General features: G+C 42.8%; 1 protein-coding gene across 1 annotated transcript; it reads right to left on the bottom strand.

Annotated features, from left to right (window-relative positions):
• Positions 1 to 966: 966 nt before the first annotated feature.
• On the bottom strand, positions 967 to 12,695 carry LOC101680190 (olfactory receptor 2T1-like). Its single transcript, XM_045082913.1, has 6 exons — positions 12,636 to 12,695; positions 10,693 to 11,627; positions 5,708 to 5,801; positions 3,708 to 4,619; positions 1,947 to 1,964; positions 967 to 975 (listed from the first exon to the last, which is right to left on the bottom strand). Exons 1-6 carry the CDS (start codon positions 12,693 to 12,695, stop codon positions 967 to 969), a joined length of 2,028 nt encoding a protein of 675 aa, XP_044938848.1.
• Positions 12,696 to 20,147: the final 7,452 nt, after the last annotated feature.

Here is a 20,147-nt window from a genome sequence, read left to right as displayed (position 1 = left end):
GATTTGTCTTGGATATATTGATTGAATGAAGTTTCTGACTCATAGGATAAGGCATATGTCAACTTAAGTAGATACTGTGAAATAATTCTACTCTTCTACAAATTTACACTTTCACTAGCAATGTCTGATACTACTTCATATCATGCCATTACTTGTCATTTTGTCTGTCTTTTCAGTTGTAATTTTTCTGGTAGGTGTTTGCTGATATTGTGCTGTGACTTTAATGGGCGTTTCCCTGATGACTGATCATATGAGAGCTTTTTTTGTTTATTGACCCTTCATCTACACATTTTTTTTGTGATGGCACATCTAGTCTAGCCTCTTGTCCATTTCATTATGAGCTGCCTTTTTGTGTATGTGGTTTTGGGGAGTTGGGAGGCAGCACAAGGTAGCAAAAGAAGGGTGAGCTTTGAGTTAGAAAGACCTGCTTGCAACATTCTGTGTTCAGCTAAGGTCTCTCATGCTTGGAGTTGTCTGTGAAGTAGAAACCAAGCCTTGGTTGGCTGTGTAGACCCCATTGAAAGAGTCATTGCACTGCTCTGATGGTCCCAGGTGAAATTAGGTGAGGTTCTGAATACATTCCATGTTGGATTCTGCATTCCCTTCCTTGCTTTTGTATTTGCTGTCCTTGGTGACTAGGAGCAAAATATTCACTGCTGACCTCGCTTGGCCACAGTATCTGAGATATCTGTTTGTTTCAAACTCTATCATTCTGTACAGGAAGGACTGAGAATTAATTAATCTACTAAAGAGAATTTCAAAATGTTCCTGCCTATATAGTTTAACTCCTTTTGAATGACTCAACAGCTTTAACGCACGTTAATAAGCAATTAATGAATTGTTGAACACTACATAAAAAATGATTGATGTACTATACAGTGGCTAACTGAACATGATTTAAAAGAAAAAGAAGAAGATGCAAATTACCAGTGGATCCCTTCCTTCTGATCCCTGTAGAGGGGAGTCTTAGTTGGGCTGGAGAAAGAGAAGGCACCATGGAGAAGAAAAACCAGAGGGAAAGACCCTGAGGTGGAATGTACCAGATTTATGTGAGAAAAGCAAGCAGAAAGACACCTAGTATTTCTATATGTTAATAAGTGCATGAAACAAACAAACACCAAAAGCAAAACAAGAAAGGGGGAGAAAACCCTTGCAGGAAGCGAAGGGGAATATGTTCAGAAAGAACCCTTTGAACTATCTGATTTCCTTCTAAAGTAATTTGTAAGAAATCATACACCATGATAAAATGAGAAGAAAGTTTGCCTGTTCCTATGAACTCTGCACAGAGATTTTTCTATTCTGTGACCAGTAGAAGAGGCACAACAAGGCAAAAGTGTCTGACATAATATACAGATTCAAAACTTCTTTACATAAAAAGATCGAGAACTTTTAAAAGATGAAGAATTAACTGGGAATATCAACATCAAGGTAGACAGAGATAAAATTTTTTTTAATGTACAAAAAGATGCTCTGCTGATACTGTGTGATTCTCATAAGGGGTATATGCTGCTCCCTGTGCCCTGCTCCAGCCACAGTACAATCGTCCCCTGAGCAGTTGCTCCTCTCCCAGCGAAACACATCTACCTGTGCTCCCTTCTTCTCGGGCTGCCAGGGCTCTCATGGAGGAAGACCGGATCCTGTTCGGCTCTACCCAGCTTTCTCCTCAATTTCTCTCCCACTTATACCACATCTATTTTTTGTGATGCTTTACTGTCCTGCCAAAATAAGATTCCAGTCCTCAGAGGTTTTCTCAGGAAAAGAGCAGTCATATTGCACAATGTCCCCTCAATATTACTACACAGAAAGAAAGATATACAGAAGTCAAAGGGAGACAATTCCTGTTACAGATTAAGAAAAAGAATGTATAATTGTGTGTACAGTATTTCCTCATGAAAGCAGAAACAAGAGCATTTTGCAAAAGACAGAAGGAGAAGGTTATGATGTACAGTATGAACATTGACTGTCTTTATTTTTGGAAAGATTTATTTATTCATTTGAGAGAGAGACAGAGAGTTCAGGGTGGGGGGAGGGAAAAGGGAGAGACTCTTCAAGTAGACTCCCTAGTGAGTAGGGGATCTAATCCTACAACCCAGAGATCATGACCTGAGCCAAAACCAAGAATCAGTCACTCAACTGACTGAGCCCCAACACTGATTGTCTTTAAGTGGGGGGAGGGTGGGTGATTTCTTCCTTTTTTCTAGTTCTTTACATTTTATATTCTTATTATGATGTTTACCGCAAAAAAATTTTGCTTAGAGACAAAATAAACTAGAGATGAAAACCCAAAGAATCAAGGACTTGTCCCATTAATTAATAACCTCTCGCTGGCAGAATCTTAGATCCAACCCCTATTGTGTGATTTTGGGCCAGTCCTGAAATCTGTCCATGCCTAGATTCTTCTAGAAATATTCTTGTTCTTTTAGTTCTAGCAAATAGTGTGTCTTCATGGTTTAGCTTTCTCTGTGGCTTAGTCCCTGTGAATGAATCACTGCAAAGCTTGGCTTAGAAATGGTCCCTGAATCTCAGCGCATTTGACCCTTCCAAGTTTTGTGAACATTTCTTATAGTTGAGTGGGGGCCTGTTAGTCATAGAACTACTAATTGGGCTTCCTCCTAGAATCTGAATTTCATCTGATGTCATTCGTTTGTTGATTCCCACTCTCTGGTTTGAATTGACTTGCACACCTATACCTATTCATTAAGTCACAACCAAGATGGCCTTCACCTTTTCTTCAGGTTGATGAACTTTTTTACAAGCTTCTTCCAACTTTAGGCTTTTGACCTCAATTTTCTTAGAATATTTACTTTAGAAAATTTATAATCATAAATTCTTTCTTTGCTCCTTTGAGCAAAATCCTCTTGCTAGTTCACAGAGCAAGAATGTCCCAACTCAATAGATGGGAACTATGTCTTTGAAATGCAATGAACAGGGAAGGAATCCCACATCTTCCATTCTTTGTGAGACTGTGGAAATCTCACTCCTGTAAACAATGCTTGTTTCAAGTTACAAAACTACCTCCTATCATAGAGAGGTGACAAGTTTATTTTACCTTTGTGTAAATACAGTTAGGGAATATGGATGGCCTGTGTTTTTTCAAAAACTCACCAATCACCCCAGCACTTAAGAATCCTTTTATCAGGGCCACCTGAGTCAATCAGTTGGGTAAGTGTCTGACTCTTGGTTTCAGCTCAGGTCATGATCACAGGGTGCTGAGATCTATCCCCAAGCTTTGGCTCTGTGCTCAGCAGAAGGCCTGCTTCAGATTCTCTCCTTCTGCACTTTTGTCACTTGTTTGCACATGCTTTCTCTCTACCCCCCTCAATAAACAAACAAATAAATAAAAAAGAGTCATCTTACCATTTACCTCAGCAGACTTTAGCTCAGACTGAGCTCTGTTCACTCCTATTGCAAGAATCTGGAATAAAGCCTCTGTTTAACTTTGGTGCCATTTTTTATTTGAAATCCCATTGGGATTTTTGTCCACTCCTTCTATCCAGGCTGCAGAGCTGTCCTTCTCTAGACGGTTCTATTCCAGTCCTGCCAGGTCAGGCAAACTTTATTTCTTAAACCTGCTTGTGCTTCTAAGCATTAATCCTGCCATAACCTTGAGCTTTTCAAAATTGTAATAGAGAATTCCATTGAGGAAACTATTTCAAAAAGCCTGGTCTACTCTGGTCTCTTTATAAGATGCAACATTTTCTGCAGGCAAGGAGTCTCCACAGAGCCCCCTTCATGTCTCTGTTCCTCAGGCTGTAGATGAACGGGTTTAGCATGGGGGTGACCATTGTGTACACCACAGATGCCATCATTCCAGTGCCTGCTGAGTAGGAGGAAGAGGGCTGGAAATACACAAGAAAGACAGTTCCATAGAAAAGAGTGACTACTGTCAGGTGAGAGCCACAGGTTGAGAAGAGTTTGTGCTTCCCCCCAGCTGAGGAGACCCTGAGGATGGTGTGCATGATGTGGGCATAAGAGACCAGGACACAGGCGAGAGGGACCACACCTGCGAGGGCTGCTTCAGCAAACATCATGACCTGAAAGATCTGGGTGTCTGAGCAGGCAAGTTTGAGGACAGGGAGAAGGTCACAGAAAAAGTGTGGGATGGAATGGGAGGCACAGAAGGAGAACTGAGCCATGAGGAGGGTGAGTGAGAAGGCCAGGAGGTGGGCGCAGAGCCAGGATGAGGCGACCAGCAGCAGGCAGCGTTGGGGACACATGATGGTGGTGTAGTGGAGAGGAAGGCAGATGGCCACATAGCGATCATATGCCATCACGGCCAGCAGGAAACCATCCAGCAGGGCCAATGCCATGAAGAAGTACATCTGTACGAGGCAGCCAGTATAAGTGATGGTGTGGTGCTGAGTGATGGTGTTCACCAGTACCTTGGGGACAATGGTGCAGGAGAAGCAGGTATCAACGAGGGACAGGTTGGCCAGGAAGAAGTACATGGGAGTGTGGAGGTGCTGGTCAGAAACTATGGCCAAGATGATGAGCAGGTTCCCCAACATGGTGACCAGGTACATGCCCAGGAAGAGTCCGAAGAGGAGAGGCTGCTGCTCTGGGTGGTCAGAGAAGCCCAGGAGCAGGAAGTCGGAGATGCTTGTGTGGTTTCTGATTTCCTTAAGTAGAGAAATTGGAAGAGAATTTTGCGTAAATAAGGTAGGCCCTGAATAATAAAGACTGTAAGGGATTTGATCTGTTTTTCTCTGTTCTTTGAAAAGGTCACTGAGAATCCTAGCAGCTGTAACTCTGGGTTTGTAAATGTTGAGGGTTGTGGACTATGGTAATGAGGCCTGAGGATGAGCTGTAGTTTGGGTTCTAGATTCCTGTCATGTAGCAAGTTTTTGGCATGGGTTGTCTGAGTGACATGAATGGGATTCACCCGAAAGAACTTTGGCAAATTCAGCTCCCTTTCTAAAAGACTTAGAACAACAAGCTTGGGGTCCTCTCTTTTGGAGCTCATTTTGGGGTCTTGCATCTACTAGGATTTCATGGGCACTGCAGGGTGCCTGTGTGTATGTGTGTGAGTGTGAGAGTACATCCTGGGGGAGATGGTAGAGGAGTCATCTTTCCAGAGAGGAGCCAGTGGAGACCAGGGGTCTTTAGGTGTAGTGGAGTGTTCCGCTGACCTTTGCCTTAGAGAACCATTCCACTGAGTCAGTGTGGATGTGAGAATGTTGGAACCTGAGATGTGCTCTTATTTTTTTCAATTTATTTTTTATTTATTTTCAGCATAACAGTATTCATTATTTGAGATGTGCTCTTATTAATGAAACAGCAGTTTCGTTGTCCTCATCAACCTCGCCACCACCACCTTTCTTTTTACGTTCTGGGCTTTGGCGTCCTGGAGACAGGATGGGAAACTTTTCTCTGCTTCTTATCTCGGTCTAAGCTCGGCCAGTTATTGAACTCTGAATGTGTGTTTCCTCATTTGGACCATGAGCAGCACCTTCATGGAGTCATCGACGTGATGACTGAGATAACATGTACGGAGGGCAGGCTACTGTTGAGGGTGGTGACGCTCCTGCCATTGTTGGTCATAGTTGCTGACTGTGAAGCAGGGACACACGATGCAGTGGAAGAGCGTCAGATGCCCCACTTTACAGCTTTACAGCTCTGTTCCTCACGTGCCTTTTAAACTCAGGGACAGTTTTTCTCACTTGGAGCCTTACTTTCCTTCTCTGTAAGATATGCATGCTAGCCTTACCTGATAGGCCTGTCGAGGGGCCCAAGGGCTGGAATCCACTGAAATTTTTTTTATCAACCATGATGTGCAGTCAAGATGAGAAATTCCCACATTCCTGTTTGATGTTGTAGAGAAACAAAGTCGACAAATGGTCAGTGGCAGTATGTCTTCATGTCTTGTTTATTTAGGGTTGTGATAAAAACATAATGGACCCTTGGGAGGTGGACAGAATTTCCCCACTCCTTACTTTTTTTTTCTTTAAGATTTATTTGTTTAGAGAGAGAGAGAATGAGAGTGAGTGAGTGGGGAGTGAGGGAGAGACAGAGGGAGAGGGAGAGAATCTCCAGTGGACCTCCCACTGAGTAAGAGCCCAATGTAGGGCTTGATCTGAGGAACCTGAGATCAGACAAGGATTGGATGCCCAACAGACTGAGCCACCGAGATGCCCCACTCCCACTCTTTACTCTTGATATGATTTTGAGAAAGTTGCTAAACTTTTTAAATGGGGTAATATCTTTTAAATGGGATAATATCTGAGTTCAATGAATCCAGTGTTTGTGAAGATTACATTGGGATAAAAAATGACAGTGTAATGTTTAGACCAAGGCTGGCCCTAGTAAGTGCTCAGTAAATAGGGTCTAGTATTGTAATTGCTTTTTTTTTTATTTTTTAAAAAAGATTTTATTTATTTATTTGACAGAAATCACAAGTAGGCAGAGAGGCAGGCGGAGAGAGAGGGGGAAGCAGGCTCCCCACTGAGCAGAGAGCCTGATTCGGGGCTCGATCCCAGGACCCTGGGATCATTTCCTGAGCTGAAGGCAGAGGCTTTAACCTACTGAGCCACCAGGCGCCCCTTTTTTTAGAATTTTTTATTTATTCATTTGACAGACAGAGATCACAAGTATGCAGAGAGGCAGGCAGAGAGAGGAGGCAGCAGTCTCCCTGCCGAGCAGAGAGCCCAATGTGGGGCTCGATTACAGGACCCTGAGATCATGACCTGAGCCAAAGGCAGAGGCTTAACCCACTGAGCCACCCAGGTGCCCTGTAATTGCTGTTTTTAATAATGTGCAGGTGCTTTGAGGTTATGGTGTTCTGGTCTATGCCTTCAGATTGGGCTTGCCACTTGTGAGGTGTGAACACCAAATGCCACCTCCAGCACTGTCACCATGTCAGCATCAGGAGCATCAAGAATACCACCTCTGAAGGGTTATGTCTCTACTCAGAACTGTCAGTGGCAAAGCCTTTGACATTTTGGCATCTGAAACCATGTTTAAACTTGGTCAAATCACAGAATCATCAGAGCTGCCCCCACTGCCTCATTTATTAATGAAAGTATGGGAACGAATGAATCTATCTGGAATAGTTTTTGCTGGCTCAAGTTTTTAGACAAAGGGTGTGAACAAGTTTGGTAAACTCTGATGGGATGTAGAGGAGTCAGTTACTGGTACTGAGTTGGAGTGGTAGCTGAGAGAGTTTCCGGATCCACATCCACCCAAGTGGACTGAGAAGGAAGTGTGCTTTGTCCAGGACACAGATGGGGCTTGGGGAAGGGTGGTCTGAAGCCCATTCTCTTCAATGACTTCAGATTAGACCATCAGGGACATGAAGAACCCCTGAGGTAGGTGGCCCTGCTCACGTTCTGAAGAACCAGAAATTGATTGGTAAATGGGGATGTAGGATGATAGAGAGAAAGCAGAAGGAGCAGGTCTATTGCTCTGTGTGTGTTTATGAGTTTGTCTGTGTGCCTCTGTGTGTGTGTGCAAGCATGCTTACAAGGGGGCTAAGGTAGGTGGCTCTCTTGCCATCCATATGCCTCAGTTCTTACCTGGACATGCTGGTCAGCTTCAGTCTCTGACACTTCCAGGGAGGAGATTTGGTTTGCTAGAGAAGTCATAGCTAGAGTTACAGAGCCCTTCCTGTCTGTAGGAGCAGCACAGACTAAAGACTCCGGTCTTGGTGATATCTCAGGCACAGACGCTGCTGACTTTTCACAGGTAGTGTCTCCTGGGACCCATTCCCAAATCTCCTAGTTAGAGCCCAGATGGGGCAATTGTCCAACCTCCCAGCTGGCCTGTCTGCATCAGGGCCTCCTGAGTCCAGGCAGCATCAGTGATAATACCATTCAGATGACCAGAGCTGGGATCCCTGGGGGACTCCTGGTTTTTCCCCTGTGTGAGATGCTGCTTGGTTGTATCCTCCTGGCCTGATCCTGAATGGGGACTATCTGTATCATAGAGTCACCCTTTAATTAGAGCCCAGTCCCCATGGATGAGATACAGTCAATCCTGGAAAATAAGAAAAAAAATTGAAGATAAAACATATCAGGAACAGGGGTGCCTGGGTTGCTCAGTTGTTTGGGCATCTGACTCTTGATTTCGGTTCAGGTGATCTTGGGGTCTTGTGAATGGCCTGTTATTGGCATTTGAGTTTGGCACAGAGTTTACTTGTCTGTCTTCCTCTGCTCATCCACTCATTCATGGTCTCTCTCAAAGAAAAAAAAGAAAGAAAGAAAATCTTCAAAAAAAATGTATATGGAGAACATGACCAAGACTTAACTGTCACATAGCAGAAGGAATATTTTTATTTTTTATAATCTCAGTGGTCAGAATTATGAATCCTATGTAGCCTGTCTGTAAAGCTCTGGGTGTAATCTCTGAAAAGGTTGATATCCAGGATCTATAAAGATCTCCTCAAACTCAACACACACGAAACAGGCAAACATATCAAAAAGTGGGCAGAATATGAACAGACACTTCTCCAATCAAGACATACAAATGGCTATCAGACACATGAAAAAATGTTCATCATCATTAACCCTCAGGGAGATTCAAATTAAAACCACATTGAGATATCACCTTACACCAGTTATAATGGCCACATTTATTGATTTTATTTGTCAGAAAGAGATAGAGAGGGGGAGAGATCAAGCACAAGCAGGGGAGAGGCAGGCAGAGGGAGAAGCAGGTTTCCCACTGAGCAAGGAGCCTGAAGCGAGATTTGATCCCAGGTCCCTAGGATCATGAACTGAGCCAAAGGTTGACTGGGCACTGACTGAGGCACTCAGGTGTCCTGGAATTATACTTTTTATATTCTTCTGTGAATTGGGCATATTGCTCAGCATTTTATTTTCACATTCGTTCTTTCGGTGGGTGGATGCATGTAACTGAAGGTTGTTCATGTTCAGAACTGTCTCATACAGATCACAACCCCTCCTTATGCACCTCTGTAGCCTGCCAAAGTTCTGGTTTCAGACATTTTGGGTTTGGAATTATTATGTGTGTATGTACGTTGTCTGTGATTCTCTTAGAAGGTCGTGTGGTCACACTCCATAATCAAACATGTTATTTCCCCCACAGAAGGAATGTATATTCCACAGAGTACAACTAGTTCAGGCATTAAATACCCTTGTGTAAATTCAGATCGTGGTTTGCTGCTCCATGAGTTCACTGAAAACATACAGAAAATTCCCTTCTCATGAGAGGTTTTTGTATGATAGAAATGTAGGTAGATGTTCTGGTGCCTATGTAGTAGTAACCATGTATTTATTTATTTATTCTTTATAATTTTTTATTTTTTATAAACATATATTTTTATCCCCAGGGGTACAGGTCTGTGAATCACCAGGTTTACACACTTCACAGCACTCACCAAAGCACATACCCTCCCCAATGTCCATAATCCCACCCCCTTCTCCCAAACCCCTTCCCCCAGCAACCCTCAGTTTGTTTTGTGAGATTGAGTCACTCAAAGTGCTCCATATCACTCGGCATCAGGGAAATACAAATCAAAACCACAATGAGATATCACCTCACACCAGTCAGAATGGCTAAAATCAACAAGTCAGGAAATGACAGATGCTGGCGAGGATGCGGAGAAAGGGGAACCCTCCTACACTGTTGGTGGGAATGCAAGCTGGTGCAGCCACTCTGGAAAACAGCATGGAGGTTCCTCAAAATGTTGAAAATAGAACTGCCCTATGACCCAGCAATTGCACTATTGGGTATTTACCCTAAAGATACAAACGTAGTGATCCAAAGGGGCACGTGCACCCGAATGTTTATAGCAGCAATGTCCACAATAGCCAAACTATGGAAAGAACCTAGATGTCCATCAACAGATGAATGGATCAAGAAGATGTGGTATATATACACAATGGAATACTATGCAGCCATCAAAAGAAATGAAATCTTGCCATTTGCGACAACATGGATGGAACTAGAGCGTATCATGCTTAGCGAAATAAGTCAAGCAGAGAAAGACAACTATCATATGATCTCCCTGATATGAGGAAGTGGTGATGCAACATGGGGGCTTAAGTGGGTAGGAGAAGAATCAATGAAACAAGATGGGATTGGGAGGGAGACAAACCATAAGTGACTCTTAATCTCACAAAACAAACTGAGGGTTGCTGGGGGGAGGGGGTTTGGGAGAAGGGGGTGGGATTATGGACATTGGGGAGGGTATGTGCTTTGGTGAGTGCTGTGAAGTGTGTAAACCTGGTGATTCACAGACCTGTACCCCTGGGGATAAAAATATATGTTTATAAAAAGTAAAAAATTTAAAAAAATGCTGGGCTTGGAAATGGTCCCTGAAACTGAGAGCACTTGACCCTTCCAACTCTTGTGAACATTACTTGTTGGTGAGTGGGACCTGTTAGTCATAGACTGGGCTGGTACCTGGCTTCAACCCAGAACCCAAGTACTGGCTGATGTTTTTCTTTTGGCGATTCCCACTGTGTGGTTTGAATCTTCTTGGACATCTGTATGCTAATCAAGTCACCTTGTAGGAATGGCTGGGCACTCCTTCTTCCTGGTTGTATCTGTGTCCTTGGCAAGTTCATCTTATTCTTCTTCTGTCTAGTTAGGCATTCTATGTTTGATGAACCTGCTCATGATTGCAAGCATTCATCTATCCTTGAACTTGAGTTTTCAAAATTGCTGTGGAGAAGTGCAGGGAGAAGGCATTTCAGAGAGCGCAATCTGTCAGTCTGGGGCAGGACCTCTTACAGAGTAGAGTATCTTCTCCAGCCTGAGAGCCTCCATAGAGCCCCCTTCATGTCTCTGTTCCTCAGGCTGTAGATGAATGGGTTCAGCATGGGGGTGACCATTGTATATATCACAGATACAACCATTCCAGTGTCTGGTGAGTAGGAGGATGATGGCTGGAAATACACCAGAAAAAGTGTCCCATAGAAGAGCGTGACGACTGACAGGTGAGAGCCACAGGTTGAGAAGACTTTGTGCTTCCCCCCAGCTGAGGGGACCCTGAGGATGGTGTGCATAATGTGGGCATAAGAGACCAGGACACAGGCGAGAGGGACCACACCTGCGAGGGCTGCTTCAGCAAACATCATGACCTGAAAGATCTGGGTGTCTGAGCAGGCAAGTTTGAGGACAGGGAGAAGGTCACAGAAAAAGTGTGGGATGGAATGGGAGGCACAGAAAGAGAACTGAGCCATGAGGAGGGTGAGTGAGAAGGCCAGGAGGTGGGCGCAGAGCCAGGGTGTGGCAACCAGCAGCAGGCAGCGTTGGGGACACATGATGGTGGTGTAGTGGAGAGGAAGGCAGATGGCTACATAGCGATCATATGCCATCACGGCCAGTAGGAAGTCATCCAGCAGGGTCAATGCCATGAAGAAATACATCTGTACGAGGCAGCCAGTATAAGTGATGGTGTGGTGCTGAGTGATGGTGTTCACCAGTACCTTGGGGACAATGGTGCAGGAGAAGCAGGTATCAATGAGGGATAGGTTGGCCAGGAAGAAGTACATGGGAGTGTGGAGGTGCTGGTCAGAAACTATGGCCAAGATGATGAGCAGGTTCCCCAACATGGTGACCAGGTACATGCCCAGGAAGAGTCCGAAGAGGAGAGGCTGCTGCTCTGGGTGGTCAGAGAAGCCCAGGAGCAGGAAGTCGGAGATGCTCGTGTGGTTTCTGATTTCCTTAAGTAGAGGAAATTATGAAGAGAATTTTGCTTAAATAAGGTAGGCCCTGAATAATACAGACCACAAGGGCTTTGATCTGATTTTCTATGTTCTTTGAAAAGGTCACTGAGAATCACTAGCGGCTATAACTCTGCGTTTGTAAACATTGAGGGTCGTGGACTATGGTAATGAGGCCTGAGAATGAGCTGTAGTTTGGGTTCTAGATTCCTGTCATGTAGCAAGTTTTTGGCATGGATGGGATTCCATCCATGAAAGAACTTTGGCAAATTCAGCTCTCTTTCTAAAAGACTCAGAACAACAAGCTTGGTTTCTTCTCTTTTGGAGCTCATTTTGGGGTCCTGCATCTACTAGGATTTTGTGGGCACTGCAGGGAGCCTGTGTGTATGTGTGTGAGTGTGAGAGTGCATCCTGGGGGAGATGGTGGAGGAGTTGTGGAGTCGTCTCTCCAGAGAGGAGCCAGTGGAGACCAGGGGTCTTTAGGTGTAGTGGGGTGTTCCAGTGACTTTTGCCTTAGAGAACCATTCTGCTGAGTCAGCGTGGACATGAGAACGTTGGAAACAGATGTGTTCTCTTATTAACGACAGACCAGTTTCATTGTCCTCATCAACCTCACCACCACCACCTTTCTTTTTATGTTCTGGGCTTTAATGTCCTGGAGACAGGATGGGAAGCTTTTCTCTGTCTCTTATCTTGGTCTGAGCTCGGTCAGTTTCTGAACTCTGATTGTGTGTTTCCTCATTTAGATCATGTGCAGCACCTTCACGGAGTCATTGAGGTGATGACTGAGATAACATGTACGGAGGGAGGGTACTATCGAGGGTGGTGAGGCTCCTTCCATTGTTGGTCACAGTTGGTGACTGTGAAGCAGGGGCATACAATGCAGTGGAAAAGCATCAGATGCCTTGTTACAGCTCTGTTCCTTATATGCATTTTTAAACTCGGGGACAGTTTTTCTCACTTGGAGCCTTACTTTCCTTCTCTGTACGATATGCATGCTAGCCTTACCTGATAGGTGTGTTGAGGGGACCAAAGACTGGAAACCGATGAAGTTTCTTTATCAACCATGATGCGCAGTCAAGATGAGAAATTCCCACATTCCTGTTTGATGGTGTTGAGAACAAAGTCGACAAACGGTCAGTGGCAATATGTCTTCATGTCTTGTTTATTTAGGGTTGTGATAAAAACATAATGGACCCTTGGGAGGTGGACAGAATTTCTCCACTCTTTACTTTTTTTTTTCTTTAATATTTATTTGTTTAGAAAGAGAGAGAGTGTATGAGGGTGAGTGACAGAGGGAGAGGGAAAGAATCTCCACTGAACTTTCTGCTGAGGAAGAGCCCAACATAGGGCTGATCTGAGGAGCCTGTGATCAGATCCCAGCGAAAATCACTGGTTGGATGCCCAACAGACTGAGCCATCAAGACGCCCCACTCTCACTCTTTACTCTCGATATAGTTTTGAGAAAGTTGCTAAGCTTTTTAAATGGGGTAATATCATTTAAATCATCTGAGTTCAATGAATCCAGTGTTTGTGAGGATTAATTTGGGATAAAAAAATGACAGTGCAATGTTTAGACCAAGGCTGGCACCTAGTAAGTGCTCAATAGATAGGGTCTAGTATTGTAATTGCTGTTTTTAATAATGTGAGGGTGCTTTGAGGTTGTGGTGTTCTCGTCTGTGCCTCCAAATTGGGCTTGCCACTTGTCAGGTGTGAACACCAAAAGCCACCTCCAGCACTGTCACCATGACACTGTCAGCAGCACTTCCTCTGAAGGGTTATGTCTCTACTCAGAACTGTCAGTGGCAAAGCCTTTGACATTTTGGCATCTGAAACCATGTGTAAACTTGGTCAAATCACAGAATCATCAGCGTTGCCCCCCCACCCCGCCTCAGTTATTAATGAAGAATGGGAATGAATGAGTGTATCTGGAATAGTTTTTGCTGGCTCAAGTTTTTAGACAAAGAGAGGGTGTGAACAAGTTTGGTAAACTCTGACGGGATGTAGAGGAGTGAGTTACTAGTACTGACTTGGTTTGGTGGCTGAGAGAGTTTCCAGATCCAAACCCATCCAAGTGGACTGAGAGGGAAGTGTGCTTTGTCCAGGACACAGATGGGACTTGGGGAAGGGTGGTCTGAAGCCCATTCTCTTCAATGACCTCAGACTAGACCATCAGGGATATGAAGAACCCTCAAGGTAGGTGGCCCTCCTCATGATCTGAAAAGCTAGAAATTGATTGGCAGATGGGGGTGGAGCATAGGAAGAGGGAAAGCAGAAGGAGCAGGTCTGCAGGTCTAGTGCTGTGTGTGTGTGTGTGTGTGTGTTTGTATGATTGTGTGTCTATGTGCCTCTGTGTGTGCAAGCATGCTTACAAAGGGGCTAAGGTAGACGGCTCTCTTGCCATCCTGTTCTTACCTGGACATGCTGGCCAGCCTCAGTCTCTGACACTTCCAGGGAGCAGATCAGTTTTGCTAGAGAAGTCATGGCTAGAGTTACAGAGCCCTTCCCTGTCTGTAGGAACAGCACATACTAAAGACTCCGGTCTTGGTGCAGGCACAGGCGCTGCTGACTTTTCACAGGCAGAGTCTCCTGGGACCCATTCCCAAATCTCCTAGTTAGAACCCAGATGGGGCAAGTGTCCAACATCCCAGCTGGCCTGTCTGCATCAGGGCCCCCTGAGTCCAGGCAGCATCAGTGATAATACCATTCAGATGACCAGGGCTGGGATCCCTGGGGGGGTTCCTGGTTTTTCCCCTGTGTGAGATGCTGCTTGGTTGTATCCTCCTGGCCTGATCCTGAATGGGGACTATCTGTATCATAGAGTCACCCTTTAATTAGAGCCCAGTCCCCATGGATGAGATACAGTCAGTCCTAGAAAATAAGAAAAAAAAATTGAAGATGAAACATATCAGGAGCAGGGGTGCCTGGGTGGCTCAGTTGTTTGGGCATCTAACTCTTGATTCTCGCTCAGATCATGATCTTGGGGGTCCTGTCACTGGCCTGTTTTTGGCATTTGAGCTTGGCCCAGATTTACTTGTCCATCTTCCTCTGCTCATCCACCCATTCATGGTCTCTCTCAAAACAAAAAAAGGAAGACAAAATCTTCAAAAAAATGTATATGGAGAACATGACCAAGACTTAACTGTCACATAGTAGAGGGAATATTCTTGTTTTCTATACTCTCAGTGATCAGTTATGAATTCTATATAGCCTGTCTGTAAAGCTCAGGGTGTAATCTCCGAATTTCTTTTTGTTTTAAGATTTTTTTCATTTTTGAAGGGAGAGAGCATGGGTTGGAGGAAGAGGGAGGTAGGGAACGAATTCCATGCTAAGGACTGAACACTGTGCTGAGCTGGATCTCGTAACACTGTTGACTACCGAACGGGAGTGGTCTGTCACTTTCCTTGGTCTCTCCCTGCCGTCTCTTTCATTGTTGAGTTTGATAGCCCACATACATAGATCTTACCTTATATAGTCTACTCTAAACGTGCCTGGATTTGTCCTTTATGTGAATAGAATTACATTTTTTGACCACATTTATTGATTTTATTTGTCAGAAAGAGATAGAGAGGGGGAGAGATCAAGCACAAGCAGGGGAGAGGCAGGCAGAGGGAGAAGCAGGTTTCCCACTGAGCAAGGAGCCTGAAGCGAGATTTGATCCCAGGTCCCTAGGATCATGAACTGAGCCAAAGGTTGACTGGGCACTGACTGAGGCACTCAGGTGTCCTGGAATTATACTTTTTATATTCTTCTGTGAATTGGGCATATTGCTCAGCATTTTATTTTCACATTCGTTCTTTCGGTGGGTGGATGCATGTAACTGAAGGTTGTTCATGTTCAGAACTGTCTCATACAGATCACAACCCCTCCTTATGCACCCCTGTAGCCTGCCAAAGTTCTGGTTTCAGACATTTTGGGTTTGGAATTATTATGTGTGTATGTACGTTGTCTGTGATTCTCTTAGAAGGTCGTGTGGTCACACTCCATAATCAAACATGTTATTTCCCCCACAGAAGGAATGTATATTCCACAGAGTACAACTAGTTCAGGCATTAAATACCCTTGTGTAAATTCAGATCGTGGTTTGCTGCTCCATGAGTTCACTGAAAACATACAGAAAATTCCCTTCTCATGAGAGGTTTTTGTATGATAGAAATGTAGGTAGATGTTCTGGTGCCTATGTAGTAGTAACCATGTATTTAAAAAAATAGTAAGGAGTATTTAAAAAAATCATCCACCACCTTGGTGCCCACTGTGACATATTATAGTGGAAGTTGGTTAATACAGAGATAAAGAGAAAATTCTGAATGTAGATCAGGAGAAAAAGTCTTAACTTATAAGGGTAGACACATAAGGCTGGTAGCAGTCTTGTCTACAGAGCCCTGGCAGAACAGAGAGGACTGGCATGATGTAGTCAGTGTGCTAAATGGGAACAATGTGCATCCAAGAAGATTTTATCGAGCAATGCTGTCATTCAGAAGAGAAGGAGGGATAAAGGGTTTCCAGGACACACAGAAACTAAAGGAGTTCATGAACACCAAACCAGCCATGTTATAAAGGAAAGAGAGCCCAGAAGTAACAAAGATTAGAAAAGAATGGAGATAGCCTACAAGAAGAGTGACTTTACAGGTAATACAATGACAGTAAATTCATATCTCTTAATAATTACTCTCAATGTAAAAGGACTCAAGGGTCCAATCAGAAGACATAGGATATCAGAATGGATAAAAAACCAAGACATCAATATGTTCCTTACAAGAGAGTCATTTTAGACCCAATGATATCCTGGATTGAAAGTCAGGGGGTGGACAATGATTTATCAAGCTAATGGACATCAAAAGAAAGCTGGAGTATCCATCCTTATTTCAGATGAACTAGATTTAAACCAAAGACTGTAGTAAGAGATGAAGAAGAATGCTATATCATAATAAAGGAATCTGTCCAACAAGAAGATCTAACAATTGTAAATATGCTCGTAGCTCGGGAACAGCCAAACGTGTTAATCAATTAATAACAAACCGAAAGAAACTCACCGATAGTAATACAGTATTAGTAGGGGATTTTAGCACCCCACTCACAGCAATGGACAGATCATCTAAGTAGAAGATCAAGGAAACAAGAGCTTTGAGTGACAAGATGGACTTCATAGATATATTCAGAGTATTTCATCCCAAAGAAGCAGAAGAGACATTCTTTTCAAGTGCCTGTGGAACCTTCTCCTGAATAGATCACATACTGGGTCACAAATCAGGCCTCGACTGGTACAAAGAGACTGAGATCATACCATGCATATTTTCAAACCACAAGGCTATGAAATTTGACATCAACCACAAGCATAAATTAGGAAGGACCGCAAATCCATGGAGGTTAAAGAACATCCTACTAAAGAGAGAATGCGTCAACCAGGAAATTAAAGAAGAATTTAAAAAAATACATGGAAGCAAATGAAAATGAAAACATCAAAGGGGTGCAGCAAAGATGGTCCTAAGAGGGAAGTATATAGTTGCACAGGCCTTCTTCAAGAAGCAAGAAAAATTGCAAATACACAATCTAGCCTTACACCTAAAGGAGCTAGCAAAGGAACAGCAAACAATGCCTAAATCGGGCAGGAAAAGGGAAACAATAAAGATTAGAAGAGAAATTAAGGATGAAGAAATAAAGCAGTAGAACAAACCAACAAAACTAGGAGCTGGTTCTTTGAAAGTATTAACAAAATTGATAAATCCCTATGCAGACTTATCAAAAAGAGAAGAGAAAGGAGCCAAATAAATTAAATCATGAATGAAAGAGGAGCGATCACAACCAATACCAAAGAAATAGAAATTTGTAAGAGAATGTTATTAGAAAAAAAGTGAGTGAGTGAGAGAGAGAATTATTAGAAATTGAGATACCACCTTACATGAGTTAGAATGGCCAAAACAACATGTGTTGGAGAGGATGTGGAGAAAGGGGAACCCTCTTACACTGTTGGTGGGAATGGAAGTTGGTGCAGCCACTTTGGAAAACAGCATGGAGATTCCTTAAGAAATTAAATATGGAGTGACCCTATAACCCCACAATTGCACTACTGGGTATTTACCCCAAAGATACAGATGTATCTTTGTACAGATGTAGTGAAAGATACAGACGTAGTGAAAATAAGAGCCATCTGTACCCCAATGTTCATAGCAGCAATGGCCATAGTCGCCAAACTGTGGAAAGAACCAAGATGCCCTTCAATGGACAAATGGATAAAGAAGATATGGTCCATATATACTATGGAGTATTATGCCTCCATCAGAAAGGATGAACACCCATCAGAAAGGATGAATACTGAACTTCTGTATCAACATGGATGGGACTGGAAGAGATCATGCTGAGTGAAATAAGTCAGGCAGAGAGAGTCAATTATCATATGGTTTTGCTCATTTGTGGAGCATAAGGAATAACATGGAGGACATGGGGAGATGGAGAGGAGAAGTGAGTTGGAGGAAATTGGAGGCAGAGATGAACCATGAGAGACTGTGGACTCTGAGAAACAAACTTAGGGTTTCACGGGGCAGGGAGGGAGGTTGGGTGAGCCTGGTGGTGGGTATTTTGGAGGGCACGTATTGCATGGAGCACTGGTTGTGGTGGATAAGCAATAAATTCTGGAACACTGAGAAGAAAATTTCAAAAATATTAGAAAAAAGAAATTAGAATGTTAGTAGAAATGCCATAAATGCCATAAGTGACTCTTTTTTTTTTTTTTTTTTTTTTTTTTTTAAGATTTTATTTATTTTTGACAGAGTCGGAGAAATCACAACAAACTGAGGGTTGCCGGGGGAGAGGGGGGCTTGGGAGAAGGGGCCCGATGGGATTATGGACATTGGGATCAGGGTATGTGATTTGGTGAGTGCTGTGAAGTGTGTAAACCTGGGGTGATTCACAGACCTGTACCCCTGGGGATAAAAATATATGTTTAAGTGTGTAAAAAGACCTAAAAAATTAAAAAAAAAAAAAAAAAAAAAAAAAAAAAAAAAAAAAAAAATAAAGATGTGAAAATATGTTTTAAAAAAAAAAAAAAAAAAAAAAAAAAAAAAACAAATAAGGTAATCTGGAAGACACAGATAAATTCCCAGAATATATAAAATACAAGAGCTGAAGAAATAGAAAACCTGTACATACACATAACCAGACGAGAAATTAAAACAGTAATCAAATATCCCAACAAACAAGAATCCATGCATGGCCTGATGGCTTCCTAGGGGAACTCTACCAAACATTCTTCAAATGTTTACCTTTTTTGGTGAAACTGTTCCGCAAAAACAGATATGGATGGAAAGCTCCAAACTCTTTGATGAGGCCAGCATTAGCTTGATCCCAAAACCAGACAAAGACCCCATCAAAAAGAAGAATTATAGACCAATATTCCTGTTGAACATAGATACAGAAATTTTCACCCAGATATCAGCTAATAGAATCCAACAGTACATTAAAAGGATTATTCACCATGACCAAGTGGGATTTATTCCTGCACTGCAGGGATGATTCAGTATCAGCAAATCAATCACTGTGATATGCCACATTAATAAAAGAAAGGTTAAGAACCACAAGATCTTCTCAGTGATGCAGAAAAAGCATTTGACAAAATACAGCATCCTCTCATGATTAAAACCCTCAACAAAGGAGGGATAGTGGGAAAATACCTCAACATCATAAAGTCCATATCAGAAAGGCCCATAGCTAATATCAACTTCAATGGAGAAACACTTAGAGGTTTTCCCCTAAGATCAGGAACACAACAGGGATGTCCACTCTCACTACTATTGCTCACATAGTACTGGAAGACACAGCCTCTGCAATCAGAGAAGAAAAAGAAATAAGAGGCATTTAAATTGGCAAAGAAGTCAAGCTTCCATTCTTTTCAGACAATATGGTAAGTCTGTAGTAAACCCAAAAGACTCTACCAAAAAATTACTAGAACTGATAATTCAGCAAAGTTGCAGGATATGAAATCAATGCGTAGAAGTCTGTTGCACTTCTATACACCAATAATGAAGCAGCAGAAAGAGAAATCAAGGAATTGCTCGAATTACAATTGTACCAAAACCAGTAGTAAACCAGTTTATTACCTAGGAATAAACCTAACCTAAGAGGTAAAGGATCTATACTCTAAAAAACTATAGAACAGTAATGAAGGACATTGAAGAAGGCACAATGAAATGAAAATTGTTCCATGTTCATGGATTGGAAGAACAATTATTAAAATGTCTGTACTACCCAACACAATGTACACATTTAATGCAATTGCTATCAAAATAACACCAGCATGTTTCACAGAACTGGAACAAACAATCCTAAAATTTGTATGGAACCAGAAGACTCAGAATCATCAAAGGAATGTTGAGAAAGAACACCAAGACTGGAGGCATCACAATTCTGGACTTTAAGCTATATTACAAAGCTGTAATCATCAAGACAATATGGTACTGGCACAAAAACAGATACTTCGATCAATCGAACAGAATAGAGAACCCAGACATGGACCCTCATCTCTAT

Source organism: Mustela putorius, unplaced genomic scaffold, assembly GCF_011764305.1.
Source record: "Mustela putorius furo isolate JIRA1106 unplaced genomic scaffold, ASM1176430v1.1 tig00000596_pilon_pilon_pilon, whole genome shotgun sequence".
Taxonomy (NCBI): Eukaryota; Metazoa; Chordata; class Mammalia; order Carnivora; family Mustelidae; genus Mustela; species Mustela putorius.
The sequence above is the reverse complement of the archived record's forward strand: the minus strand, read 5'-3'. Positions and strand labels throughout refer to the sequence as shown.

What these genes read in the sequence shown, in the direction of transcription:
- LOC101680190 (XM_045082913.1), bottom strand. Translation starts at nt 12,695, where the DNA reads ATGGTTGATAAAGAAACTTCATCGGTTTCCAGTCTTTGGTCCCCTCAA. An exon ending in CCCCTCAACACACCTATCAG is followed by an intron (nt 11,628 to 12,635) that starts GTAAGGCTAGCA and finishes CCTCTACTTAAG; the next exon opens with GAAATCAGAAACCACACGAG. An exon ending in TGGAGAAGATACTCTACTCT is followed by an intron (nt 5,802 to 10,692) that starts GTAAGAGGTCCT and finishes AACATCAAACAG; the next exon opens with GAATGTGGGAATTTCTCATC.